The sequence below is a fragment of the Leuresthes tenuis genome, unplaced genomic scaffold (assembly GCF_036924035.1).
Source record: "Leuresthes tenuis unplaced genomic scaffold, fLeuTen1.0.hap1 SCAF_22, whole genome shotgun sequence".
NCBI lineage: Eukaryota > Metazoa > Chordata > Actinopteri > Atheriniformes > Atherinopsidae > Leuresthes > Leuresthes tenuis.
In genome coordinates, this window is record NW_027325376.1 from 7,192,240 (window position 1) to 7,220,014 (window position 27,775).

The window sequence follows — 27,775 nt, forward strand, 5'->3', positions numbered from 1 at the left end:
ATTACTGAAGCGAACAAAACATGGAAAAATTAAGAAACTAGAATACCAAAATGTATAAGCTAAAACTCATTGGAACACAACAAAAATCCACAAACCCAAACAATACTCCGAACAACAAAAGTCCCTGAGCATCTTCCAGCAGTATGCAGATGGATCATTGGACCATTTTACCACTAACAGCGATATGTGAGAGTTTCCGTCTGCCACGACTTCACGCTTGACCTTTGGATCTAAAATGTCACCGTTTTATCCTGTGAAACGTGGGCGAAATGCCGTGATAATTAGAATTGAATTCCTGACTGAAGGCCAGAAAGTACTTTGCGACGTTGCCGTGACCTTTAGCTTTTGACTGCTGCCCGTTAAAACTGAATCCCTTTAACCGGGAATCCATTTGATTGTGCCACATTTGAGGGAATTTCCTCAAGATGTTGCTGAGACATTGACACCAATGTATGACTGAGAGATCACCGTGACCTAGATGTTTGACTGATTCTACAGCAGACGACCCCAAAAGAGCTAGAAATCGTTTTGTACAATTTCCTACAATCCCCATGAAAAGTCTTCCACTATGTATCACTCAGACGGGTGCCATGGAGGAGCCATTTTGTTATCTTTCACTACAATTCAAATGACAACACTGGATTTGAACACTTCTACACCAGACAGTTTCTTTAACCGTCTGTGTTAAAGTCAGGTTGCAGCTCCGGGCTGAAGCGTGTTAATTGAACCCAGAAAAACATCTTGATGTTACTGTCTCCTTTAACCAACTCAAAGTACAACATTTAAGCCTTCAATCTCACAAAAACTCTTTATAAGCTGTCGAGCTGACGAATAACTGATATGATGCAGTCAGATGCTCCTAAAAACCAGAGTAACTAACTGAAGCTTCTAAATCTATAAGCATTTTAATTGAAAAGAATAAGGATTTTAAACCAAAGTTGAAGTCAGTTCTCTCATCGATTAATCCGACTTTTAGCACCTGAGCTGATTCTGAGAGAGAACGGAGGAGAGGGTAACTGACAGAGCTCAAAGATAGTATCTGAACCCCAGTGTGTGTGGTAATCTGAAGGACTCTGTTTCGCCCGACTTCACAGGCAGATCGCCACCCAATCCAGACCACACACACAACACCGACCACCCCTCCTCATCCTCCTCATCCACCCGCCTGCCTGATGCCGCTGTCTCCATAAAAACAAAACAGAGGGGAGACAGAGTAGCTGGGATGGATGGATAGATTGGCAGAGGATGGGGCGTGGAGGTCTTCGAGGAGGGAATGCACATTCAGACACGTTTTCACTTTTCCTCTTTTCCACCCTGTCCTAATTATTTCTATTTTGGAACACTAAGGCTCACCAAACATAGAGCCAGTGCTGATAGATCGGTCGAGTATAAATAAACCATGACAAGGCTGGCGGCATGTCAGCAGGGGCAGAGGCCAGATAGGCTGCACTGATTACCTCCATTATCAGGGACAGGGCTCATTAGGAGGCTGGGTGTGTGACATGTGAGTTCTTTTATTACAAAATAGAAACTGATGTCTTAAAAAGTTTGTCAAACCTGAAAATGCCTTTTAAATTGACCCTTTAGTTACAATAAGTAGCACGTTAATACTTTATTTGGGCTTGATATACACATGAAATGACTATTTCATCAATGATTAATGGTGTGCGTCCTTAATGTATTCAAATACTTTACATTTCTGTTGTACCAAAGTACATACAGTCATGGTAAAAAATCCTCTTTCAGTTCTAAGCATTTATGTATCAGGGTATAACAAAATATCTTGAATTAGGTAAATAAAACCTCAGTTGAACAACACTATTTCATCATTTATTTACCAAAAATCAAGAGAAACACAGAAGGAAGTCCACTTCTACTACTACTGCTTCCACAGGAATTAAGAGGATAAGTAGCAGCCAGGTGCTGCTAATCAAATGAACATGATTAATGGTCTGGAGCATTTATGTGTGTGTTAACACAATGTCAAGGAGGAAAGACATCAGCAATGATGTAAGAGAAGCAACTGTTGCTGCACATCGATCTGGGAAGGGTTATCATCAGTCCATCATTCTACAGAAAGATTATTCACAAACAATGTTCCCAAGAGTGGACGACCCGGCAAGTTCACCTTAAGGTCGGACTGTGCAAAGCACAAGACTTCTGGAACAATGTCCTTTGGACAGACCAGAGCAAAGTGGAGATGTTTGGTCATAATGCACAGCAGCACGTTTGGAGGAAACCAAACACAGCATATCAGCACAAACACCTCATACCAGCTGTCAAGCACGGTGGTGGAGGGCTGATGATCTGGGCTGGTTCTGCAGCCACAGGACCTGGGCACCTTGCAGTCATTGAGTCCACCATGAACTCCTCTGGATACCAAAGTATTCTAGAGTCAGATGTGAGGCCATCTGTCCCACAGCTAAAGCTGGGCTGAAACTGGCTCATCAACAGGACAATGATCCCAAACACAGCAGCAGATCTACAACAGAATGTTTGAAAAAGGAAAGAATCAAAGTGTTGAAAAGGTCCAGTCAGAGTCCAGACCTCAATTAAAAAAGGGTGGACTAAAATTCCTCCCCAACAACATGAGAGACTGGTTTAGGTGTTACTCCGATGTTTTCTCAGTCACTTGCAGGGTTTTAAATGAATTTATAATGAATGCAGTCACTTGATAGCACAGTCGCAAACATGAGGACAGCTTCATCCGTCTCTGTCTGTGTGGACACGATTATCTGTTTATGAGTCCTGTGTGTTGCTCTTTCTGCCTCTGGGTGTGCGTCTGTGTTTGTGCCGAATAATTTTCCTCATACTCCGCCCCGGGCCTGTACCCTATAAGTATCAGGCACTACAGTGGGTGCCAAATATAGACTCATAGATGCTGTCCTGCCTGCAAACGTGAACGTTCCCTTCGAAGAGTCACAGAAAGGAAAAAAAGGCCTCAAAATAAACAAGATTCAATCTCTATAGAAATTATATGTCAATCATTTGTGTTTGTGTTGTTCGTGGAAACATTGATGGGTTTACAAAGAAAATTAACTGTATCCCACAGGTTGGCGGTTATAAACTATATAAAAAGGATCGCAGGCAGACTAGAACGATATGCAACTTTCACGGCTAAAAGAAAAAGTTTAATATGTGATTAAGTGAAGTGAATTCAGCCTTCATTAACGATTCTGTTGCTAGATTTCACAAGTAAATGTTTTGTTCCAGTATGTTTATTGAGCGCTTATGGTGCAGAGTCCAGATTTATCTAAATAAACCAGCTGTGGTTCAAGTAAAGAGTTTAAACAACTTCCACTTTGACCAGATACAACATTATAGGAGTAATTTGATGATGAAGAACGTAACAAGGCCCGTTCTGCTGTGCAGTAAACAAGCTCACAATTGTTGTCAGTTTTATCACATTTTATTGCTAATTTGAATCTAAATCTGAATAAAAACACGAGTTTTACTGATACCTTAAGGTTTTCTCTGCTTGCGTTGGACAAGTTGATAAACTATGCAGTGTACACACAGATTTAATCTGATTTTTTGCTTTTTTTTAATCAAAAGCACATAAAATTCATAAAAGTTGCATTAATCACCTTTTTGCTGCTGGGACCCAAAGGAACTTCAACAGAAAGCTGATGACCTGCACGTGTGAAATAATGTTAGAATAAACTTTACAGGACGTTGCACCTCCTGTCAACTGATGGAATATCAACTCTCTTGTCAAGACAAGATTGAGGAGCTCCGCAGTTAGGATTTAATACTGTTCATCATCAGGGAACCAGCAGACCGATCTGCACCACAGTTACAAGAGCAACATTACAATTGGTGCTCTTGTTGTTTTTCCCTTTTAGGTGCTAAAATACAAAAGTTCATGTCTTAAAATATGCATTTGAAAGGATTTAGGGTCAAGACTTATGTGATTTTTTAAGTTAAAGTAGAGAATTTGGCATTTTTTTTGCTCTCTGGCTCCCCCTACAGTTGTGGGATGTAACTCCAAACAAATCTTTGTGCAGTCCTGCACATGTGCGTCCATAAATGAACATGTTGTCATGCTGAAGAGGCTACAAAGACGCATCAAGATGCCCATAAATATTTCAAGCGACCGTAAAGCAAAGCTTGAAACAAAAGTTGCGAACAGTGGTATCTCTAGGGCAACTTCAGGCCCGGGAATGTGCTTAACAACAGTCAAAGTACGTAAAAATTAGTCACAAGCACAGAGTTTTTAAGGTTCACAAACTTCTCCAGAGTTACTTTAAGGGTTGGTAAAATGATTAAATGAATTGGTGTGTTTTATTAAAACAAATGTCAGTTTTAGGCCATTTTAACTTCCATCGTAGACTAAAAGGAAAAGAAAAACAGAGAAATAATCTATATTAGTACTTTATTCACTGAATTTTCTATTTGATCAAATCTTTTATGATAAACAAAAACAGCAGAAAACAGCATGTTTTGCTTTGTTTTCATAACAAAACAAAAACTGCTCAGTTTTGCAGATGTGACGCCTGTAACGTGCTGTTTTATGCCTGTTTTTAAGCACTCACTGAGGTCAGCAAATGCCACAATTGCCTGTTCCGCTCTGGCTGTAATCAAGCCTGTAACTCAGTGGTTAGTCATAGCTTGGGGCTTAGAGGAGAAGCTTGATCCTGGGAAGGTGCTCGTTCACATCCCTGACAAACAGGCAAAAAATGTAGCACCATCCCCAATCGAGAAAGACACCCAACATCCCCCCCGATCATCGTCTTTGAGAGCTCATGAGGAGGAACAGGAAGTTCAAGCCCTTCCATCGATATCACCGGCAGACATAAAGAAATCCCACCAGGAGCTATGCAAAGAAGCTCTGATTATGGCAGGACAAGAGTCATAAAGGCAGGTGTCTGCCACAGCCGAAAGGCCCCCTGGAGCAGAGATGCCCCTGAAACTGCACAGAATCAGCTGATTGTGAAATAATGTTTGAGAGATTTAACGATATGGCTTTTCTCAGTCTGCTTTTGCCAGGGTTTGTGGATTTCTGGTATGTTGTTGGGTTTTTTTTGTTTATTCTTTAGCCTTTTAGCCTCTTGTTTTCTCATGTTCAGTTAACTTTATCATCATTGCTTCGGTTCAGTCTCTGCTCTGTGTTTTGGGTCAGTTCCTGTTTGAGTTCTGGTGTTTTGTTTGAGCTTTATTGTTTTCTGCTTTAGCTGTCAGTCGTCTTTGTTAGTTTCTGTTCATAGAGTTTCCCAAGTCCTTGTTCAGAGTCTTTGTGTGTATTTAACTCTGCTGGTATCCATGTTCATGTTTTTCTTTCATTTGAATTCCACTTATGTTCTGTTTAGTGTCTTATTACTTTAGTTTTTTTACTCTATTCCTGCTGTTGTCTCTGGATGTCCTCAGTTGTCTTGTTCTTGCCCTTTCTCCAGTTTTTCATGTTGTTTTTTAAATGAATTCCTTCCTTTTCAGTGTTGTGTTTCTTAAATGCAGCAGTTTTGGACATCTTGTGTATCATGAAAACTTTCTGTGTTATGCTACATGTTGTCTTTTCTGATTTATTGCTGTTGTCTGAGCTGTGTTTTCTGAAATATTTTGTTGTTTCATTTTGTCTTTCATTTGGAATTTGTGTTGCATATCAGCATCAATATGAATTATATGTTAGAGGCTGTAAACCCTGATAAAAATAAGTATGTTAAGTACATGAAATGTTAGTATACTTCAGTGTCCATTATTATATGTAAGTACATGGCTGTGTACGCACTAATTTACACGCTTGATTCGTGAAATAAAATTTACTTTCTTTGTTTTATCATTATACAATGAATTTATATTAAGTTTGTATAATCTGTATTAAATGTGTATATTAAGACAATATGTAATTGATATATTCTTTATTAGCAGTATGTTCAATTACACTTTTCATACATTTCTTATTTAGAAATTAGTACTTAATGGTGACTTACCAATTTACTTTATTATTATTTTATGGGTTGAAAAACAAGTAGGAAAGGTGCAATTAAAATGACACAAAAAGGTCTTTCTAAATATAGTAAAATATAAGGGTTTCAAAACAAATATAGTAAAAGTATCCTCTGAGTGCTCTGTTGATCTCTGTTAAGATATACAAAATGCATCTAACAAAATATTTTCAAACGAATTAACTTGCAATAGATGCAACTGCAGATAACTTCAAATGTATATTTTCTTTAAATATATTTTAACAATGGTTACTATAGTATAATTATTGTAAATATATATATGTATATATATATACAACACATATTTCTAGATGGTACACTTTAAAAATGTGAATATGTTTGAAAATCAGTTAAGTATTCTTATTTTTCACCAAGGCAGAGAGGTACATTATGAGTAACTTTATCCTAATTTTTCTTGCACACACTTTATTTTACTACACTTTCCTAACTGTTTCTGTTTCTGTGGTGACTGATGGACGCTCATTTATGGTGTTTTGGCGCCCTCTGGTGGTTGTTGCTGATTTGGTGTCTAGCAAATCAAACCCCTCCTTCCTCCTGCTGCTTCGAGATGATAACATGTTTCGCTCTCCATTATTGTAAACACGTACATATACGCTTCCGTGGCACTCAAAAAGACACTTATTCTGTATTATAAGTAGTCCTCAGCCTCCAGAGACAATATTTCTGTTTACTCCGCCCGACAAGGCCGCACGCGGAAGCCTTAATAAGCGTCTTTTGATACCGAAAGGGGAGGAGAAGATTAAAAAAAAAAAAAGAAAAAAAACTTGTGGGAGGGGGAGTTAGGGTAACGACACAGCTAACATAAACAGAAGAGGAAGAGGATAGAAAGACGTTTGTTTGGCTCCTGGTTCTGCTTTTTTTCCACTTTCTTTGCATTTTCTTTTTCCGACAGCCGTGGGAACAGGTGAGATATCTGTATGATTTTTCTTTTCAAAAAGCGTGTTCATCGCGGTTGAAACGTGTTTTTTTTTTTAAATCCGTGCTCATATTGTGTATTTGGTGGGCGACATGGCAGCAGCTGGGAGATTTTAAGGAGTCGAACTTGTTGATGTGAGCGATGACTCTAAGCTTCGCTCCTGTGTGAACTTGAAAGCTTAAACGGAGGCACAGAGCAGCCGCAGATGGGTCAGAGTGGGCCAGAGTGGAAAAAGTAATTACCAGCATGCCACACCCACATTTTTTTCCAAGCTAATCCATCAAACATGCTTTTTTTTTTGGGGGAGAGGGACATTTGCAGGCCTGGTTTTCTCCCTGCACCACATGACTTCCCTGGTGTTGAGCAAACCTGACTCTTGTGCTACATAATGCTGTGTACAGATACAGCCATTAACCCGGAAAATGACAGCTTGACTGGGAGCTGTTTAGACCATCCTGTTTCCACTGTTTCACTACACTCCTCCGCCCATGCTTGATTTGTATCATAACCTCCTTTACCTGTTTCTCTTCCCCTCAGTTTCTAAGAGCGAACCTCGAGGGGGATTTCAGAAGCGGCACTTTTCTTCTTCTTGCCTTTAAGCCAGATCCTCACCATGTCCGCTCCTGGTAAGCAACTTAAAACGCTGGCCAAACATCTACATCTCTGTGTGACACTTTGATGACCTTAATGCTTTCCTCCTCGTGCGTTTCTTCTGTGATGACGCTGTGTCGCTCTTGTGAAATAACCTGTTTTTATTTCACTTGCTTCACTCGGTATTTCCACTGGAAATTATGAATGAGCACCTTGTCCTGCCCCCAGATTCCTCCTGTGGCCCTTGGGGGAAACGTTAATGTAGTGAAATGCGAAAGGTATTCCTAGAATGCTTCATCAACTGCAGGGAGTGAGCGGGAAAGATTTCTGAGCCTTCATGTGGCCTTGTTGGTGTTATTTGCACACAAAGGCTGTTTTGCTGCGATTTTCTGTGTTTGTTTTACTTCCTGCAAAGAAAAGGAATGTGGACAGAGGTGGAGGAAGAAAAAGCCCAGAACGCCACACAAAGCCCAGCTCACTGCTGGTTTTAAGCTGTCTGACACAACAGGCAGGAGGGGTTGTTTGCTCATGTGACTAACCGGCATTCATTTAGCTCTCAAACTGTACATCTGCGCTCTGGCGGCCTTTAACTTGGTAGTTTAGACTCACTGCTGACCTTTAAGCAACCAAAAACCAGTTTGGTCAGTATCAGGATGACACAACTCTCTCCCTGCAACAACTAGATGATACATGACGCCATGTGGAAGGTTTCGGGGCGGGGGAGCCGGACAACGGCACCTCCTTTGCTTCACATTTACTGTAAATGTGAATGCGACCGCACACATTTCCTCTGAAGGCTGTCCCACACACAAGCTGCGGACACGAGTTCAACAGCCAAGCCCAAATATAAATATAGAAACCGTGTCAGGTTGCTTTCGACATGTTGGAAATCTGAGTGTCTCAGGTGATGAGGAAAGTGACAAATAGCGGTCATGTGGCCCTTGTCGTCGGGTCACATGACCGCCCGACTCGCCTGTGGTCATTGTGCAGGTGTGGAGCCAAAACCTAACGTCCTTCAACTGGTTGACTGTTGAAGCTCATTATTCATACCTGCGTTACCTGCATTAGTGTTATTTCATCTGGCTGCTGTTGTAATTCGTTGTTAGAAGAAAAAACTGGAAGGTTTAATCACTTATCATGTAGGTCTACGTCTGTGAAACTAAACCACAGAGGGCGATCTTTCAGGCAACAGGTGGAAAAAAAGGTTACACAGGAATATAAGACTTATCAAAACCAGAAAAAGGGACAATCTGTGGAAGGAAACTGCTCCCAGGTCTGCTGGCCCTGCAGCAATGACTCCTGTGTTACTTGACAGAGTGAACGGGTTGGGACTAAAGATGTTTTTTTTCATGTATCACCATAAATATCAGTTCAGTGTCCCGAGCTGCATGAAACACCTCATTTGTGTTCAGGCCTTTTTGTTGTTTTGTTTTTGATCTGTATCACCATGCGATCCACTGGCATATTTTCCTCAATCCCCTTCCTGCTGCATTTCAGGCTATTCCCACACAGTCTGACTGCCTATACAATAGTTCCATTGATTTAGCATCTTCTCCTGTGTTCTACTCAACGTGTGTCTGCATATGTGTTTATGTCCACATGAGATTTACAAACATTTTACATAGTTAATAACAGCCCAACGTAGCACTATCATGAAGCCACAGTTGGAGAGAGATGTAGTTTATTTATATTCTGTTGTTACTGAATCGAATGCATGCATGAAAGGCCAGTCAGGGACAAAGGTGTTACACACTGGATTGGATACTGGATAATACTAAATGTTTGTTTTTTGTTCCCTAAAACTGCTCCGACGTGTGGACGATGGGCTCAAACACATGGAAAAATCTTCAGTTCAGATGTCAAAATAGCTATCTAAAATCAGAGCTCAAAACCTTAGCACTGCTCGAAACTGGAGGTGGAAATCCTCACTGATGAGTGGCGTTTGTTCCAGCTGGTGCCCAGTGTTTTCCTGTAAATGCTTTCTGTCAGGCGGTAATTAGTTCTGCGCTTTCCCGCAGGGGACAAAGCAACAAGATCCAGGCTAAACACTCAGTCCCACTCATGAGCAATGCCAGCTATCATTCACACAGACGGAGAGCACGCTTGCTGCCTTCCACTGTGCATGCGGCGCTCTGGAGGCCTCAGTGCTTGTGCCTGAATGTCCGCAGAGCCGAGGAACCCGAAGGAGCCCAGACATCGTCGATCATCTGATCATGAGATAAGAAGCCAAGAGGCAGCTGTTTGACTCTGGTGGCTTCTACAGTGTTTCACCTCCGCTGAGGAGGGTTGTTTGTTAGCCGAATTATTAAAGAAGTTAATGAAGGATTTGCAGGACTCTTCTCACAGTGGAGGAACAAGCACCAGGTTCTAGACACCAAAACTTTGACTTAGCAAACTCTCCCAAAAATTCTATAAATCCATTTAAGATGAGCAATTCTTTTCTTTTTCTCCAGGTTACCCAGGCTCTAACCAACCACCCTACCCCATGTCTGGCCCCTATGGAGACGCCAGTAAAGCCCCTCCACCAGGCTTCAACATGGACTACAATCAGGGCCAACCTCCTGTCATGTACCAGCCAGGCCCTCTGGGCCCCGGCCCAGGTCAGGGGCCAGAGTACGGGGGCCCACCGGGCGGCATCTCCCCAGCCCCACTCAGCGGTCCAGCTGCGCTTCCCGTTGGGGTCCCACCAGGCCTCGAGTATCTTACGCAGGTAGGGGATCCATGTGATGCAGTTGCTTCTCTTCTGTGAAGGACAGAAATCTCAGAATGAGTCTTTAACTTAACTTTTGGGTTCAGGCTATCACAAGCTTGTGTCGTTTTCCGTCTTTCTCTCATGTGCTTTTAGATCGACCAGATCCTGATCCATCAAAAAGTTGAGCTCCTGGAAGGTAAGTCACGCGACTTGTTTTTTTAAAATGATTATTTAATTATTCTTATAGCGCTTTCCACAGATAAAATCACAAAGTGCTTTATAATGACATATAAACCCCATTTAAAAACACAACTCCATAAATTAAGGTAAAACAAGTAAGAGCTCTATAAAAGGCTAACATCGGATCAGATTGTTCATCCTGTTGTTGAAATTGTTTATCTACACCTCGTAATCCAACTTTTCTGTCCTCCTTTTTTCCAACCCCACCCAGCATTCATTGGTTTTGAGACGAACAACCAGTATGAGATAAAGAACAGCCTGGGCCAAAAAATCTACAAGGCCAAGGAGAAGAATGACTGCTGCACCAGGAACTGCTGCGGCTCTCTGCGCAGCTTCGACATGAAAATCAAGGACAACATGGACCGGGAGGTCATCCGTCTCATCCGACCTTTCCGCTGCGTCTCCTGCTGTTGTCCCTGCTGCCTTCAAGAGGTCCGTGCCTCAATACAGAATACAATCGTATTGTATTGATTTGCTGCACCCAGACTAATATTGTTCCAGCTGAATCACTCATTCAGTGCAGAGCACTCCCTCCAGATAAGGATAAATACTTTACACTTAACCTAAATGAGGTGTTATATTGTGGGTCATTATTATTACTGTTAATCTTTAACCTCATTAGTTATTTAAGAGGCTCTTTTAATTAAAAGCAAGAGGTTAACACAAGTAAAAATGTCTGAAATAAATAAAGAATATATTTATTCACTCAAAATATTAAAAGCATAACATGATGATATAAAAATAGTACAGATAAAAACCAAACCACATCTAAAAAAGTCTCGGTGAGGTTAAAACGACGTGTCATACTTCCTGAACCGCTGTTTTTGTCTATAAATCTGGACTCATCAGACCATACAATCTTTTTTCCATTGTTCCAGAGTCCAGTCTTTGTGCTCCTTAGCTAGTTGAAGCCTCTTTCTTTTTAATTTTATCAGTTGGTAAGTGGTTTTCTGCACAGCTTTAGTTCTCTTTTTGCATTGAGCATGTATAAATTCTTATATCCTCCCAATTAAACTCTGTTAGCAAGTCAAAGTAACACTCTCAGAGAGTGCGATGATGAGTTCTTTAGATGCTCTCCGCTGCTCAAATGAGCCGAAGTGCTCCATCTGAAGCTTAAAAATCCCATCTTTTTGCCTTTTAATTCCTCTTTCATTTAGGGTATTTTAGCCTAAAGAACCTGGATCCTCCCAGCGTTTCAGAGGTTCATACTTGAGGGTCTCTGTCTGCCCTCCTGTTGCCTTCCTGCTGTGCGCTGTGTGGATGTCTCTGTGCACCACTCTGCTCAAGCAGGGGTTTGTTGAGAACATGAATGGCCCTTTGTCCATCCCAGATATCTCCTTGACTGCCTGATCCTCTGCTGTTCCTCCACTGAGGCATCTCCCACCCCGTTCAATTACATCATTATCAGTCTGTCCACGTTGCCGTCCGCTGGCCTGAGCCCAAGCCAGTCCTCTCACATACTGCAGCTCTCTGTTCGCCGCTCAGCCAGGCGCCATGTGAGATGTGTTACCTTTTGTTATGTGGTTTCACAACGGAGCAGTCAGAGAGTCACTTTACGTCCTGTGTGACCAGCAGTTAGGTTTTAGTAATAGTTATTAGTGTCGAGGCATGAGAACTTTGTCATTTTGTGTTGGCTATTGCCTGCTTGTGTAACTTGAGCATGTGGCCCACAGATGGAGGTCCAGGCACCACCGGGCACCACCGTAGGGTACATCCAGCAGGACTGGCACCCTTTCCTGCCCAAGTTTTCCATCCTGGGAGCAAATAAGGAGACCCTCATGAAGCTGGAGGGGCCCTGCTTCGCCTGCAACTGCTGCGGGGACGTCAACTTTGAGGTAAACTTGCAGATCTGTAACAAGTTTATTGGCTTAAAGAAATTGCTTGACATTTTAGAACAGAAACTCGTTTCCATGAGTGCAGAGACGTTGATAAAAAAGGGCAAAAACACTTGCATGTAAACGCTGACAGTAGTCCATTAAAAATGAAGCAAAGAAACACAGCTAACAGCTAAATCTTCCTACTATCATATGTCATATTATATCTTATTTGTTTAGGCTTCACAAAAATGTCAAAGTAAAAATAACTTGTGGTTTTGTGTAGATTTAGCCGGATGCAATGCAAGATTCCAGGAATCTGAACTGTCGTACGTTACACAAATAGGAGAGATAACATGTTAATTAGTTAGGCTCAGCATTGCTGAAAGGCAGAATTTGTTACTTTATCTTTATGTGCCTGTTTCTAACCACCCACGAGCTTCATATTTCTACTCAAAAAAGCAAAGAAGTGTGACTATTTCCCACCTACGTTTGTCATTTTTTGGAAAATCTGGATTAACACTTTGGAGCTTTTTGCAGAAAGAGGTTGTGTTTAAACTTGTGACGAACTGAACACTGGCGTTTGCTTTCCAGCTGAAGGGGAAGGAAGGTGACCAAGCCATCGGTCGGATCAGTAAGCAGTGGAGTGGCCTTCTGAAAGAAGTCTTCACCGACACGGATAACTTTGGCATCCAGTTCCCGCTGGACTTGGACGTGAAGATGAAAGCTGTGCTCATGGGCGCCTGCTTCCTCATCGTAAGATGCCGAGTAGCGACAAGTGCTGATTTTCATGCTCTCGGATCTCACTTGGCGATGATTATTAATTTATTTTTCTGTTTCTCTGCAGGATTTCATGTTCTTTGAGAAAGTCGGAGAAGCCAACCAGCGCAGCTCCGTATTTTCGTAACTGAAGACGAAGGAGACGGGGGGGGGGGGGGGGACACACGCATGAATGGAAGGATCCTTTTTTGTGATGCTTTACTTTTTTTTTTAAGCCAGTCCCACGTTCCACTTATAGACACGCAGTCCGAGAGAATAGACTGGAGATTAGGTTGCATACTTTAGTCATCTGGCTAAGCTCAGTGACTCATACTAGCTGCCAATTTGCCAGTTTTTCTTACACTCGTGACGTCTGTAGATGGTTGATCGTACGTTCACTTACTCATACATCTTAATCTTACTTGAATGTTTTTTCACGTTTTCCACATGTAAGAGATATTTCTCTTTCTGCTGCACTTGCATTGACATTCACACCATTTAGTCTGTTATTGTCTATTTTTGTGTAATCTTGCTGATACTATCTGACCAGATCACAATAGATCCGGTGTAAGTGCAGCACTGTTGTGGATCTGTGTGTAACTGATGATGGCACCTGATGGCAGTATCAGTTTGAAGCTTTGATTAAAACACTCGCCAAACAAGATACATTCACTAAAGCTTCAGCTGTACCTGGTGCTAATTAGCTAATGTAAGCATGTAAACCTTTAATACCACAAATATTACACCTATATACTACATTATATTGTCATTACTCAACCTAGTGCACTGCCTAAAAGTACTGCCTAAAAGAGCCTTACCATGGTAGTAGAATTTCATTTATTATGCATCCAGAGCTTTACTGGAAGCTTGTGCGTTGTTTAGCTGCTGTAAAGATGTGTTTTTTGTGAGAGCGCCAGGGTTAGAAAGGTGTGAACACAACAGCTAGCTCATGTTTACCAAAGCGCTCTTTCTCTGACTCGCTGATGCCTTCACTTGAAGCCACCGCTGTCTTCAGCCATTAGTCTACATAAAACTGTTGCACAGGCTGAAAGAAATGCTCAGTTACTCCAAATGGTAGTTAAATGGTTGCCACGGACACCGGTGCCACTGTCAAACTTTGCCCTCCAGTTCTCCAGACACCCCCAACAGGGGAAAGCTTATAGGTCGAAAGAGGAGGGAAAAACATGCGTACAACAGAAGAAAGAAAGTAAAAAGTTGAGGTTGTTGAAGCTGAAATTGAGGAAGTTGAGGTTTTTGAGCACTGCAGTGAGGTTGGAAACCACCAGTGACATGTTTCTGGAAACATTGTTTGTGTAGTTTGTCACGAAAACAGACCTGAATGTGAACTTTGAGCTCACTGTGCTTTACGATGTTTTAAAACCAGCAGGTTAATGTTTGCAAAAATGCTGTTCTGCTGTGCACTTGTTATGCATTCTTGTCTTTCCTTTGGTATTCTTGTCAAGATGAAATGGGTGTGCCTCCTGTTTGGCATCAGTACCACTAGTGCTTTCTCATCTAGACATTAACGTCAGGAACTAAATCTGTCATATATGTCATGAATCTCACCTCTGAAGGAAGCCAAAGTATGTACAGACTCTTTAAAGCAGTTGCTGGTTTGTTCATTTGCAGCATGTTTGTTGTATCAGAAATATGAGCAGCTAGCAGGAGCTGCTGCTTTGTTTTCCATGGTTTTATCTACTCGTCTCTCCGATTTCTCAGCTCACGATTGTACATTTATTTTCTACAGAAACATGCAATTCAGAAGTAAAGCAAATGTCATACGATTGCTGGCGTCATTCTTTTGTGTTCACCTCCAGTGACCGTGCAGCGAAATGGAACATTAGGGGAGGGCCCTTAGAAGTCTGTCTGAATGTGGAACATCTGGTTTCATTTCTTTTCTTTTCCTCACAGGAAAAGCCAGGCTCTCATTCCCTGCCCCAGAATGAGTCCAAAGTCAAGATGGACTTTATTGGTGTCGGTGCCTCCATCCTGATATCTTCTTGTGTAAAACTGTTAACATTTACAGAAAGATAAGATCCTACTTTAGAGGCAACAACAGGAAAAAAGGACCTCTGTGGCTTGGTGAGACGCCAGCTCTGTTACTGCTCCACCTGCTGGGAGCATGTGAGAAGTACATGCACAAATATTTAAACATGTCAGCACGTGTTCAGATAAGGCAGTTACTCCTGAGAAAAAGTTCACAATGTAATTAACCCTCCCATAAAACAATGTGTGGCTTCACAGAGAAATCAGCTGGTTGTCACGCTGGTTCATCTGACATTTTACCAGCTGTTCAGCTAAACTTTAAACCAGTGTGTCAATAGACATATGCCTCGTTGAGTATTATGGATGATGTCTGATTGACAAACTCACAAGCTTTTGAGGCACTTAAGGGTTTACATTTACTAAAGAAAAGAAATCTTTCAAAAGACCAACAGGTCAGTACAAAAGGAGTGTCTTTACAGTGTTGTACGGTCATAAATCATCACTGTGGGTGTGACAATACCAAGAAAATAGGTTGTTTAAAGTCCTTTTCATCAAAAAATCACTCAGCAATGCATTCTGTTTTATGCATTTCTGTAAAGATAAAAGCATCAAAGTCAACCCAGCAGAACCACAGATGATTTTTCCTTCAGGTAAAAACCTGATGGCAGCATTACCCACAACAGCAGCTTATGCCACATGGTTGAAGCGATCATCAAGTTTATTCAACAAAACAACTTCTAACACGAGATATTTACAGATATAAAAACGAATGAGCGGTGCTGAATGATGGCACGTTACGAATATGAAAACAGTGGTTGGGAAATTCAAGTCTTTTCAAAAAAAAATAAAAAAAAAATCCTGTGTTTTAAAACATAGTCAGTGGCACATTCATCCTCCTTTATCTTTGTTTAGGGTTTAACTGCTCAGCCCATAGCAGCTGCACTCAGTGGCTCCACGTGATGAAATGAGTCACTAAAGCAGGACGTCAGGCATCCAAACATCAGTAAAGAAAAAAACTAAAAGAGTCGGCAAAAATCTCTTCAGACTCGTCTTTCTGTGCTCATCTGAGGTTGTTCCCTCTCGCCGGGGCCTGGCCTGTCGCCCTGAAAGTATTTCAAGATATAGCGGCTGGCCATCTGCAGGTTCCACTGGTATCTGGAGAGGACCTTCAGGCAGTCATCTCTGGAACAGAGGCTCAGCGAGTACAGCTGCTCCAGCTGAGGAGAAAGAAACACCAGGTCAAGGCTTATAAAAAGCATTTCTAGAAAAGGAAAAAGAGAGCTAAACCAAATGGCAAGTCAGGAAACGGTTATTTATGGTTATTCACTTCCTGAGGGTTTAAGTCTCAAACATCCAACCATCACAGTAACTACCCGCTTATCTTGCAGAGTCAGAGGGGCTGGACCCTATCCAAGAGGGGAGGGTCCATCCTGGAAGTGATGCCAGGCAGCCAAACACATTCCCTAACAGCTACAGCCAAGTTAGAATCATACATCAGCCTAAAATGCACGTCTTTGGACAGTGGGAGGAAACACACACAGGCACAGAAGGAGCTTGTAAACTCCACACAGAAAGGCCAGCAGATTGGGCGCCTCTCTGCTGCGAGGCCACCGTGTTAACCACTGCGCCACCACATCTTTAAACATTCAAATGTAAAACAGAACATTACACATACAGAAACCCAGTCCTCAATGGTCAATGCATCTATAGAACACTGCATGCACATTTTTAAAGAATATACTATAAACGTTTGCTAAATATTCATCACCAGGTAGACTTCTGACATTAATTCAAGTTAAAACACTCAATAAAAAAGACTTTATGGGCACCAGCATGCTACATAGCTCTGCTTTAACTTCAAACACTGGACAAATTTGGTCTCCAAGTTTGCATTGAGAGCAGTGCACATTGGCGACAACCCATTATCTTTTCCAGATAATCAAATCCTGCTGTTTTATTGAAGCTGGCAGAGTCATGTTACAAACAAAGCACCTATGAGCCATCAGCCCACAACTGTGCTCGATTTACTCCACTTGATTCCAGGCTTCCTGTTAGTTTCACTAGTTACAACTTGATTAAAAACAACTTACATGAGCACACTGTCAGTTAAAATCACATCACTTTAAAACTAGATTCAAACACCTACAGAATAACTGAACCTGATTATCGTATTCATCAATGAAATCTCCTTTCATTGGGCTATAAAACTTCAGCTTAAGTGTTTGTCTTTTTCTTTATCAACCTTGTGCTTCCATCTTATCTTTGTTTTTTTGGCTTGAGAGTTGTTTTTTTAATCTGACCTTGAGTTGTTGCTCAGCCCGCACTGAGTTCCAGTCATTATGCTGAAGTGCACTCTGAACCTCTTCGATGGTCACTCCATGAACTGCCTCCATCACCTGAGCAGAACAACAAACAACAAACGCGTCTTTCCTTCCACTCAGTAAAGTGTCACCCAGAAGAAAAGGTAAAACAGAAAGCAAACCATGTCTTACCTGCGCAATGAGGCTGTCTTTCATGCTCTGCACATTAGATGATTTCTCCCGATCTCTTAGTCGCTCTCGTTCCTTCTCTTTGGTGTCCTCGTCCAGCTGTGGCGTGGAGTGTGCCATCTGAGCCATTCTCGCCAGGTTGGAGCCTCCAGGGTTCTGCTGAGGTTGAGGTTGCATCTGCGTCCGTGGTATTTGGCCCATCTGCGGAGGCCACGAGGTGCCTGGGCTCGGGTGAACTGTGGGTCTCCTCTGAGCTTTCATGTTCAGGCGTTTCAGGTTGGGGGGCGGCGGCCGAGGAGGGGGAATGATACAGGCCTCGCTGAAGCGGCGAGGATCTTGCTGCATCAACACGCTACGAGCTGCCATCATGGGCATGAGTCTGCCCTGCTGATCCAGTCTGACAACACTTACTGTTTGAGCCCGTGGCCGAGGTCCACTCAAGACTGACTCCAGGCTCTGAGACATACCTAGAAGATACATGGAGACGCCTTTTTAATGCAAAAAAAATTAAAATCTGACCTCCCTCTGTCTGTTGCTGCAGAAAACAGATGATTTCTCACAGACTTGTTCCAGACACGTGCAGCACATTTAAGTGAAGCATTCTCACGTGAAGCACGAAGGAACTGACAAGTTTTCTAATCAAGCCAAGGAGGGTCAGACCGTTGAGAAAGTGAACAGAATATTTACAGAAAAAAAAGTTCACAGTTTACAAGGGTCTGCGATATTCTGGAGATATCCTCAGCAGTGACATCAGTGTAAAAGCAGGCAGCATGTACAGCACGAGCATCCAGACATTCAGCAGTTTTATGCTGTAGAAAATGAACAAATAAACTAAACATAGGCTTTGTAAAAATGTCTAAATGTGCAGATTAGTCTGCATTTACACAAGAGTGCTGGTAATGAGTTGTTGCCCCTGGCTGATTGGCAGGGGACTCAGTCTACACTCAACAGAAATTTTAAGTTTTAATGTTTAAAGTGTCATGTTTCCAGTCAGCGGAGCCGTTAAGTACCCAGAACTAACAGCCAAATGTTAGTGGGTGTTTGTTGCTGTGTTCGGTTGTATTCTTAGTTCCTACCTGACATTTTCTGCAGATTGGATCCCTCCCTCTCCCTCTCCCTGCCGGGTCCTGGCCTCCAGTTGCCGCTGCTGCACAAATAACAACAGTAAAGCGCATCAGAGTGACAGCCTCGGCTCATGAACTTCATTGACTGACAGCAGGTGAAAGTTCAGGGCTAGGCTGCGGTTAGCATTTTGAAATAAAACCTGGTGACTCATGATATGTACGTGTTAAAATAAATTGCTTGTTGTTTTCTGCAACAAGGTACGAGAAGAGGACCAAAAAGAAGCTATTGTTAAAACAGCTCCTGTGAAAAACCTTTACACTTGACATAATGGTGTAGTAATAGCCTGAGTCAGCAGCTCCTTCAAGCCACAGTTAGTCAAGTCATTTTACTGCCATAGTTACCGTTTATCACAGTTATTTTTATCGCCGCAGACAACCGGCCAACCATTCTGCATGTGTCAGGATACTTTCAGTTTCAAGGGCAGGCATTTATGTGCATTCAGAAACAACAATGATGAAACTAAATGGGAAGTGTGGGGTCCCTTCAGAAAAATTTACAGCTTTCTGTTCATTTCTTTATTTTAACCAGCACAAAATTGACTAAATCTAGATAATGAGGAGTGAAAGAGGAAAATCACTGACTCATCCAGTCTCTCTGGTGTTCCCCAGGAGCGATCAGGGTTGATATCTCCGTGCCCCGTGTGATGCAGGCTGCCCTTCAGTGGGGCTGAGATGTGGGCAGAGCTAGCAGCGGGGTTGGGCCCGCTGCTGGAAGTGGCGACAGGCACCATGAGACTGGCAGGAAACCAGCCAACAACCAGCGTCCTCTGGTTCTGGCCGCGCCACTCACTCAGCTCCAGACTGCACAGGGACAGGGACAACATTTGGTTAGTCTAGTCTACGTGCTAATCTGACGCCAATGTCATTCAGTTTACATCCTGCATATATTTTAGAAATGTTAGGTAACATTATAGGAAGTGGGATGATTGAACCTGGAGAAGTGGATCCTCACTGACTTTTCATGTAGGGCTACTCTTCTGATGCCTGACATCAGGGAGCAAAGATTAGTGTCCTAAAACTTCATGTCTAAATCTAACCAAACCAATCTGCTGAAGACAACTATCAAGCAGAGATGGGCAGGTCATCAAGAAAAGAAAAAGTCATCCTTCTGAATGTGATGCATGTAATAGAGGATTTAAAAGTAGGTATACCCAAGAAAAACTGAAAATTAAGAGGGTATAAAAACTTGGTCAAGCAAGTTTTGGTCAAGCAAGACCAAGAAAGGGATTAGCAATACAACTCCACCCTGTGTTGAACTGATCGTGGAAGAGTTTCACTCCGGATTTAAACTTAAAACCCAGGATTTTTTTCCAGTATAAAAGTCGTAGAAATGATCTGGGGGCTGAGAGGATTCCTTTTTCCCGTATGTAAAGAGGCAGAGAAAGCCTGTCTAACAGCTGATTCAACCCCATTTGCAGAGTAAGACAGTGAAATGCTATTTCACCTTTAAAGTTTATACCACAGTCTCACCTTGTGGTGTGTATTCAGCTCTTTCACCGATATATCCTGTGTGCATTTCAGTAAAGTGTTTTCCTAAATTCCTATTAAGTGGCATGTAGTTTGAAGTTCTAAAAGATTACTGTACATTCTTTGGATTTAAAGAAAAAAATCCTTGTGACAGAATAAATGACAAACTGTCGGGAACACAAAACAAACCTGCAAATAGTAACACAATGGATATAATCCCTACATTAGATCCATCAAAGCAGCACAGTGACGACAGAGTGAAAGCTGCTAAACTTGTTTAAGAAACAAAGCAAAACGCATTCGAGGACTCGATGAGATTACTGCTGGAATGCACTTTTGAGAGAATGCAGATTCAAACCCCTGCATCATCCAAACAAAGGCCCATTGTAAAGTTTTTTCTTTCCCCTTTTGTCCCGCTCTCATCACCCTCACCCACCCACGGTCCACGACTGTCACGACGTCGCTGGCTGCAAGCGGGAGTTTTCTGGGCTCTGCAAAGTCTCTTGTTGCCTGGACTTCTGCAGGTTTTGCCTGTTGATGAGAAGAAGAAACGAGGAGAAGTGACACAAACATTTCAGACACTGACTGGGCCATCTGATGAGGATAGATGAGCAGCTCTAATTTCATCACTACGGATAACAAAAACTTGACATGTCAGACCTCTGCCACCATTGTGGTGAGCTGAGCGAAGCTTGGCCTGTCTGAGGGGCTGCAGGCCCAGCACATCTTCATGATGGCGTACAGCTCCTGAGGGCAATCTGGTGGTTTCTCCAGTCGCTCGCCCTCCCGTTCCACCCGCCACAGAATCTGGAGCGAGGAGAGGAAATGTTAGTGAGTCTGAAACTCTGAGTCACAGAAAAACAAGCAGCGTAAGGGAGGGGACAAATACTTTGATAGGCATTGCTATAAACAACAGAGGCATGGCATGCATGTTCAAACGCTGATAAGTGCTCACCTGCCGGCCCGACAGGCCGAACCAGGGCTCCTCACAGTAGGTGAACATCTCCCACAAGGTGACGCCAAACATCCAGACATCCGAGAAATTGGAGAAGGAGCCAATACGAAGACTTTCTGGAGCACACCTGGAGGAAAAGCAGGTAATTGGTGAGAAATGTGTGATTTATAATTAAGTAATTATATCCTCCCCAAACTTTGAATTCTCCCAACCTCTCACCATGCAAATGGGATCCTTTTGTGTGCCGTCATGACGTAGTGGTCTTTCTCTTGATTTAGGCCTCGCATCAGACCAAAGTCCCCAATCTTCACCATCTCCCTGGAAGCCAGCAGCACATTTCTCGCAGCCAGGTCCCTGTGGATGTATCTCCGGGTTTCCAGGTACTCCATACCTGCCGCAATCTGGGTAGCGAAGAGCCAGAGGCGGAGCAGGGGATACTCAAACTGACGTGAACGGAGGGTGTCGTACAGTGAGCCCAGTGGGGCCAGCTCTGTTACCTAAAGGAAAACAGGAACAGGTTTGGTGTGCATTTAAGCCCAGAAAAATATTCTATTAGTTAGAATATTTAATGCTCAAATATCATCTTACCATCTTGAGGGGCTGTGTGAGCACCACACCATAGAGTCTTATGATGTTGGGGTGGTCTAAGGACTGCATGGTGGTGACCTCTTGGAGGAAGTCGGTCAGTGTGTCTGTCTGCCTCGACATGCTGCTCCTCAGTGACTTTACAGCCACAGGCAGCTGAGACATAAAAAATACACACAGGCACATAGAGCTTTACTGCATCCCACGATAAATAAGATGAAAGAGGATTAGATGTAAGTCAGTGGATAATCATCTGTGGATCCAGTCTATTGGTTACAGAAGTAACAAAACGCTGGTTTCAGAGACAGCTGAGAAGTAATTACAGGATTACACCACAGGCAGGTTTAGAGGAATCTGGATAAGCAATCTGGGATACTTCCACTGAAACCAGGACGTTGCTTCAATCTTTCAAAATGTTCAAGATCACACAAGTGATCAGAAATCTGGTTACTGTGGCAGCTATTTGAATACCATCATTTGGATAGTGACTTATTGGTTTAGTTTCTGTAAAGACAATGTGAAGAAAACCGGGTTTTAACTCGTTCTTTGTCGACAGGATATGCTGATAAAACTGTCAACTTGTTTCTAAAAAAGAGACTTTACAATGAGTTTAAAAATCAGCTTTTAACTACAACCATAAAACTTCTTCCTAAAAATGTTGAGTTGATTTGAATCAACACAAAGATATATAATCTATTTCAAACTGCACTGACTCTTAAAGCTGTTTAATTGTTAAATAGCACAAGACATCTTCAGTAGTAGAAGTATTAGAGTCTTACCACCCTCCCTGTGGGCGTGTGCCACTCTCCCCTCTTCACCACCCCAAAGGACCCCGAGCCCAACTTCTCTGAAAGAATCAGCTCATTGTCTTGGATGAGACTAGGAAGAGCCCGGCTGCTGACCTCCTGAGCACCTGCGCTGCTCGGCTCGTCAACACTTCTGGACCCCTGTGTGCATCAATAAACTCATTTAGAAAAAAAATTAACCTTACTGTCAGGTTCATGACATTTCAAATTAAATAAAGACCGATGATAGATATGTCCGACCTTGGTCAGCCATGACCGTGAGCGTGTCTTGCAGCGTTTCAGAGCATCCCATAATCTTCTTTGTGCTGCAAGACAGAACATCTAGGCTTTAGATTTGAAAGCCCAGCTCTGACAAAACATTATAACAATTTATTGGATGAAAAATATCACAAACACTCTTGATTGGTGAGTCAAGGAAAAAACGCTTTAATGTTTAACATTCAGATCATTTTATTTGAATCTACCAAATCAACTTTTTCTGTTAAAGGACTGCTAAGTCAAAACGACACAGCAAAAATGAGTCAAATAAAACTTTCAATAATTTATGAATCCGAGAAAATGCTTCAAATGTGAAGATTTGCTGAGACGATTGTTGGTTGTGGCTGTAGAACGTCAACTGAAGTATAACGTTTATATCTTTAAAGGAAAAAAAGATATCACTATTTTCAAAGACAAAAAGGAGCTAAAATGAAAATAAAAAGACAGAATCAGGATGGTATGACTTTGATCCTTTCAATTCCTGAACATCGTGGATCCGGGCATATGAAAGAAAGAAATCTCTCCATTTAAAAAAGATGCTTTTGAGCTTTTAAACTTCATCTGCTGACAAAACCCATTAAGGTGAGGCGTAAAGAAATCTATTATCTTTTTGAAAAACACTTTATGAAAGAGCACTATGAATCCATCAATAATATACACCCTGCATTGATTTGTGGCTTTTTAGAGACAAACACACTAAGTGGAGCACTTCTAACCCCTTCTTTGTAAGACATCCATTACTGAACCAAAGCAGAAACCTCTTCTGACTGTGGGAGGATGCGTGGATTAATTAAGACTCACCGGGTTTGCTGATTCCTATCTGTTCCAGATCGGACTCCTTGACGTAGCCGAAGTGCTCGATGCGGGTAATGTTGAGGCCATCTCTGATGCGCAGGTAGAACTTCTCCAACTGGACCTCAGCGAGGAGTTGGTACAGCCACTGAGTGTCCTGGTCCATCAGCATGACCCTGCTGACCAGCCTGCACAGGGAAACAAAGGGGAAGAGGTTTTAAACCCATAAAAGGGACCTTTTGTGCAGGAGCTCTGATTGTAAGCCTACATTTCTCTACTTAAATGTTCTTTGTTCGTGTTCGTTTGCGCTTCCACTTTGGGGGTGTAAGATAAAAACCTGTGGAGGCTGGTTAGGAAAGGTTGCTCTGTCTCAGCGTTGGTCTTCTCATTAAAGCCCATGTTTAATAGTAACTGCACTCCCACTCAAGTCTTGTTCAGTTGCCATGGAGACCTAACAAAAAGCCCTTGGTGTGTGATGCCGAGAGGGGCATTGTTCAGCTTTTATCACAACGAGACAACAGTAAGACTATGAAAATAACTTCAGTAGACTGTTTCCTATTAGCTACACTTACTAAAGTTATTGATAAATAGGTAGCTGCCCTAATCTGAGTCATGAGTACAACATTGTGGGCGAGTAACTCCTTCTTTGTTATTAAATTAAATTCTTCGTCTTGATAGAATCTCAACCTCCTCCTCTTAAAGTTACAGAGGGGCTCTTACTAGAAATCACCTGCTTATCAGTAAACAGAGCTCAGCAGGTGTGAGTCAGTGATAACATCAACACTCACCTGTCAGCTATTCTCAGGGAGAAATAGCAGTCCCGTCGAATTTCGAGCAGGCCTAAATGTTTGGAGCTATGCGGCGGTTGATGATTCAAGTGCAAAAACATACAAGACTGGGCTTGTGTTAATTTCAAGGAACAACTCCCAATAAAATAATCACAAAAGCTGAGTGAGCGGGAGGTGGATTCTTAGCATTTCATGTCTGAATTCAGCATGATAAAAACATCACACAAAGATGCACACAGGTAAACAGACAGGTCTACGATCAGTCCCTCTGTTTACAGAAGGATGAATGTTTAACCTGTTCGGCTACCGACGAGTCCTCTCAGGCTAATGGCATGTTTGACCAAGAGCTTAATTATTTCTACTACCGCGGCATGCCCGAAAAGTCACCTGTAGAACTGGTGCGACTATAATCTGCGATGTCAAAAGCTGTGATGTTTCTCCTACATGTGCACCATGTGTTTACTCTGCTGGTGCCAGCTTCCTCTGGCTGAGCTCAACCCTCAGAGACGCACTTGATCCACTCCATTTGGGGCAGATTTAAAGAAGCTTGATTTCTACCGACTGGGGATCACTTTCACAATAACTGTAGAGTTAGATTACACTGACATTCTGAACTATTACGAAAAACATGAAGGGTGTTCCTCCTACAGACAATATGAGTATCAGCACACTAAAGAGTAGTGTTACATTAGAACTTATGATACTGTTATCATATGGGGATTTTGCATTTCAGAGGGTTGAGGTTAAATAACAATGAGCTCTATAAACTGTTGTGCAGATTTACTTATATTAATGAATCTTATTTTCTAAATTGGCACAAAATCAGAGCAGTCACAGATATATATGGTCGTTAATTGTTTTCCATGCAAGCCATAACAGAGTAAAGCAACATAAAGAAATGAAATATTTGAATTACTTTAGCAAATTCAAATATTGCAGCACTTATAATGACGCATCTGACATATCTGCAATTAAAATGAGTTCTGAATGATTTAATAACACGGGACTACTGTCCCAAGAAATTTAAACACAATCGATGAGCCCTTTTGAAACGTTGACGTTTCTCGACATTTCCTGGCCTTGCGTGGACTGATATAATGACTGATATTTACCTTTAATCAAAAATGAATAGGCGCCCACTTTGTTGATCGTTTCCTCAACCACACACACCCAGGAACAGGTGATCCATGTCGGCATTGAAACCCCCAGAGACGTCGAAAGGCAGCTTTGACACAAATCTTAAATTCCTTTTGAATCTTTAACTTCCTTTTAACAGACCACCGTGCGATAAATCCAGGCTTCCGATCTTTGTTTCGGTATGTCTGCGTTCAGTGGACTTTTGCTTGCAGCTCGTAAAAAATGTACTTCTGATCTACCTGACTCTGTTCAGTCTCGCAGCAGACCACACCCCTTCCTGACTTACCTCACCTGAGCTTTCAACGCTGAAAGCCTGCACACAGTTTGAAGTCGTCTAAAGACACGTCATAAACAACCTACACAGATCAACTCTTGTGTGATGTTGTGGTTTACTGATTTTAGAGATATTCAATATACATATTTTATATGGATGCAGTTTTAAAAAAAACACATTCAAGGCGAGTCTGATCAGTTGATATTAAAGTGAATGGTACAGTGAGCGATTAAAGGTTGAAACATTTAGAAAGTTAGGGGCCTAAATGGTTTGTTAACAACTGTAGAAATTCAAAATAACTGAGTTTAAGATTGGATTGATAACTAATGTTAGACGATTTAGCTGAGTATGCTTGACTGTGTTATGTTCAAGGGACGTCGTTAAAACCATAGACATATCTAAGGAGCCTAAAAGTGTAGTAGCCGAAACTTTTTTTGTGGCTAATCTTGACAAGAGGGTTAGAACATTGTTTGCCCATGCACAAATGGCAGGTTATGAGTTTCCCTAATTAATTAGCTACATTATACTTCAAGCTAAGGATAGCTACAACGGTTCTAGCTAACGTTTGCTCTGGAGCTATAGCATGAACTAGTGGCTAAAATGGCGTCATGAATCATATCCATGACTTAATAGTCATGTGCTGAAAATGCCATTTGAAGGCCGCCCAGCTATGAGTTGGTCAAAACATTGCTAAAGTAACTCTGACTGATGTTAAATAGGAGTCTAAGATATTTTGTCTAAGTCTAACTTCCTTAAAAGCATTTTATTGTAGCGTAAAAGCTTAGGCTAAAACCGTTCAAGCTAACGCAAGCTAATGGGTTAAACAAAGTGTAAGCCATTTCATAATCTTCCAAGACTTTGGACTGGGTTAGACTCAGTACAGTTCGGCATTAATAAATTATTATTATTATTATTATTATTATTATTGAATTGTATTTATTTATTTTTACAATGTTTTTGCTTTTGTGGGAAGTGTCGACCAACAAACTAACAATTGTAGCTATTAGTGAGATTTTTAAATGATGTTTTTGGCCAGTTTTTATAGTGTTTTTATAATTTACAGTTAATTAGATTTTAGATATATGTTTCACCATTATCCAGTCATCATTGTATCCCAGTATTTTGTTCTGAGGCAGTTATGATGAGGCTGTTGACAATAATATTAACACAAACGACAAGACATCTTACATTTTTCACAATATTTAATTTCTAAAATTTTACCAAAACATTATTTTAAGATCATAATCTTTACATAGATAGCAATTGGCCAGTTATGTATTTATTTATTATTAAAGAGAACATAAACAAGCCTACTGTAATAGTAATTTCTTGGCAATTAAGTTAAATACTCTCTTACTAGGCAGCTTTTTTTATTGCATTCTTATTATAGTTTGTTGTTGACCTAGATTCATCACAATACATGCTCTCAGCTGACACATAAATTGTGTTATGTTTACCTGAATTATGACTGGCTCTTTCCATTGTCATTATTTAATCACATCTAGACTCAGACGAAACTTGCCATGAGCGAGTGAGTCAAATAAAGAAGTTCAAATTGTTTTCTGTCTTTCAGTCGCTATCTTCCATACTTCCTGTTGTCAAGCAAGTTTGACAGGATTCTTTCAGCCAGCAAGTGACCAACCAGCGCAGTGGAGGATCTGTCTGAACTTTGCACTTCCTTGTACAGTTTATTTCCAAGTCACTCCTCCCTACTTTCCTGACTGAATAACTCAACACACACAATGGACTTAAAAAAGATATGCCATTCAAGGAGGCAGATATGAGCAAGAATCTATTTTCAGTTCTTTCATGCACTTTTGAACTAAGCCAACCATAGAGGCATAAGAGGTTGTTGAAGGTGACCTAGCACAGACATGAATCTGTGGCCTTAAACAATAGACATGACAAACACAAACGATGACCAGGTGAAGAACTGACGTACTAGAATTATTCATAACTTCAACAATGTCATCCATAACCCACTGGACAGGTTCTGAGAACACGTGCTGTTATTTACATGTCGAGCTCAGCAGCAGGAGTCTCCAAGGCTAACATACGGGCTGTACTGTATTTTTTACTATCCTGTTGTTTAAAATCCTAAAAAGTTTCCCAGTGTCAGTTTACAGTGGGTGAAACTCT

The 27,775-nt window shown here is 41.7% G+C and overlaps 2 protein-coding genes across 2 annotated transcripts; one reads left to right on the plus strand and one right to left on the minus strand.

The window, feature by feature from the left end:
- The first annotated feature begins 6,752 nt into the window (after positions 1 to 6,752).
- Positions 6,753 to 14,762, plus strand: LOC140282353 (phospholipid scramblase 2-like). The gene is made up of 8 exons (XM_072376932.1): positions 6,753 to 6,867; positions 7,417 to 7,505; positions 9,924 to 10,180; positions 10,316 to 10,358; positions 10,614 to 10,834; positions 12,076 to 12,237; positions 12,811 to 12,972; positions 13,064 to 14,762. Exons 2-8 carry the CDS (start codon positions 7,493 to 7,495, stop codon positions 13,121 to 13,123), a joined length of 918 nt encoding a protein of 305 aa, XP_072233033.1. The 5' UTR covers positions 6,753 to 6,867; positions 7,417 to 7,492; the 3' UTR covers positions 13,124 to 14,762.
- A 1,018-nt stretch (positions 14,763 to 15,780) lies between these two features.
- On the minus strand, positions 15,781 to 25,558 carry tnk1 (tyrosine kinase, non-receptor, 1). The gene is made up of 14 exons (XM_072376927.1): positions 25,338 to 25,558; positions 23,447 to 23,625; positions 22,628 to 22,692; positions 22,361 to 22,528; positions 21,585 to 21,737; positions 21,216 to 21,493; positions 20,997 to 21,123; positions 20,702 to 20,848; positions 20,478 to 20,572; positions 19,157 to 19,375; positions 18,527 to 18,597; positions 17,454 to 17,917; positions 17,262 to 17,357; positions 15,781 to 16,178 (listed from the first exon to the last, which is right to left on the minus strand). The coding sequence occupies exons 2-14, from the start codon at positions 23,607 to 23,609 to the stop codon at positions 16,002 to 16,004; spliced, it is 2,223 nt and encodes a 740-aa protein (XP_072233028.1). The 5' UTR covers positions 23,610 to 23,625; positions 25,338 to 25,558; the 3' UTR covers positions 15,781 to 16,001.
- Between the last annotated feature and the right edge of the window lie 2,217 nt (positions 25,559 to 27,775).

Coding starts and splice junctions, on each gene's coding strand:
- LOC140282353 (XM_072376932.1), top strand. Junction 12,238..12,810: donor GCGGGGACGTCAACTTTGAG/GTAAACTTGCAG, acceptor TTTGCTTTCCAG/CTGAAGGGGAAGGAAGGTGA. Junction 12,973..13,063: donor TGGGCGCCTGCTTCCTCATC/GTAAGATGCCGA, acceptor GTTTCTCTGCAG/GATTTCATGTTCTTTGAGAA.
- tnk1 (XM_072376927.1), bottom strand. CDS start 23,609: ATGCTGATGGACCAGGACACTCAGTGGCTGTACCAACTCCTCGCTGAG. Junction 17,358..17,453: donor AAGACAGCCTCATTGCGCAG/GTAAGACATGGT, acceptor TGTTCTGCTCAG/GTGATGGAGGCAGTTCATGG. Junction 16,179..17,261: donor GGGCTGAGCAACAACTCAAG/GTCAGATTAAAA, acceptor CTTTCTCCTCAG/CTGGAGCAGCTGTACTCGCT.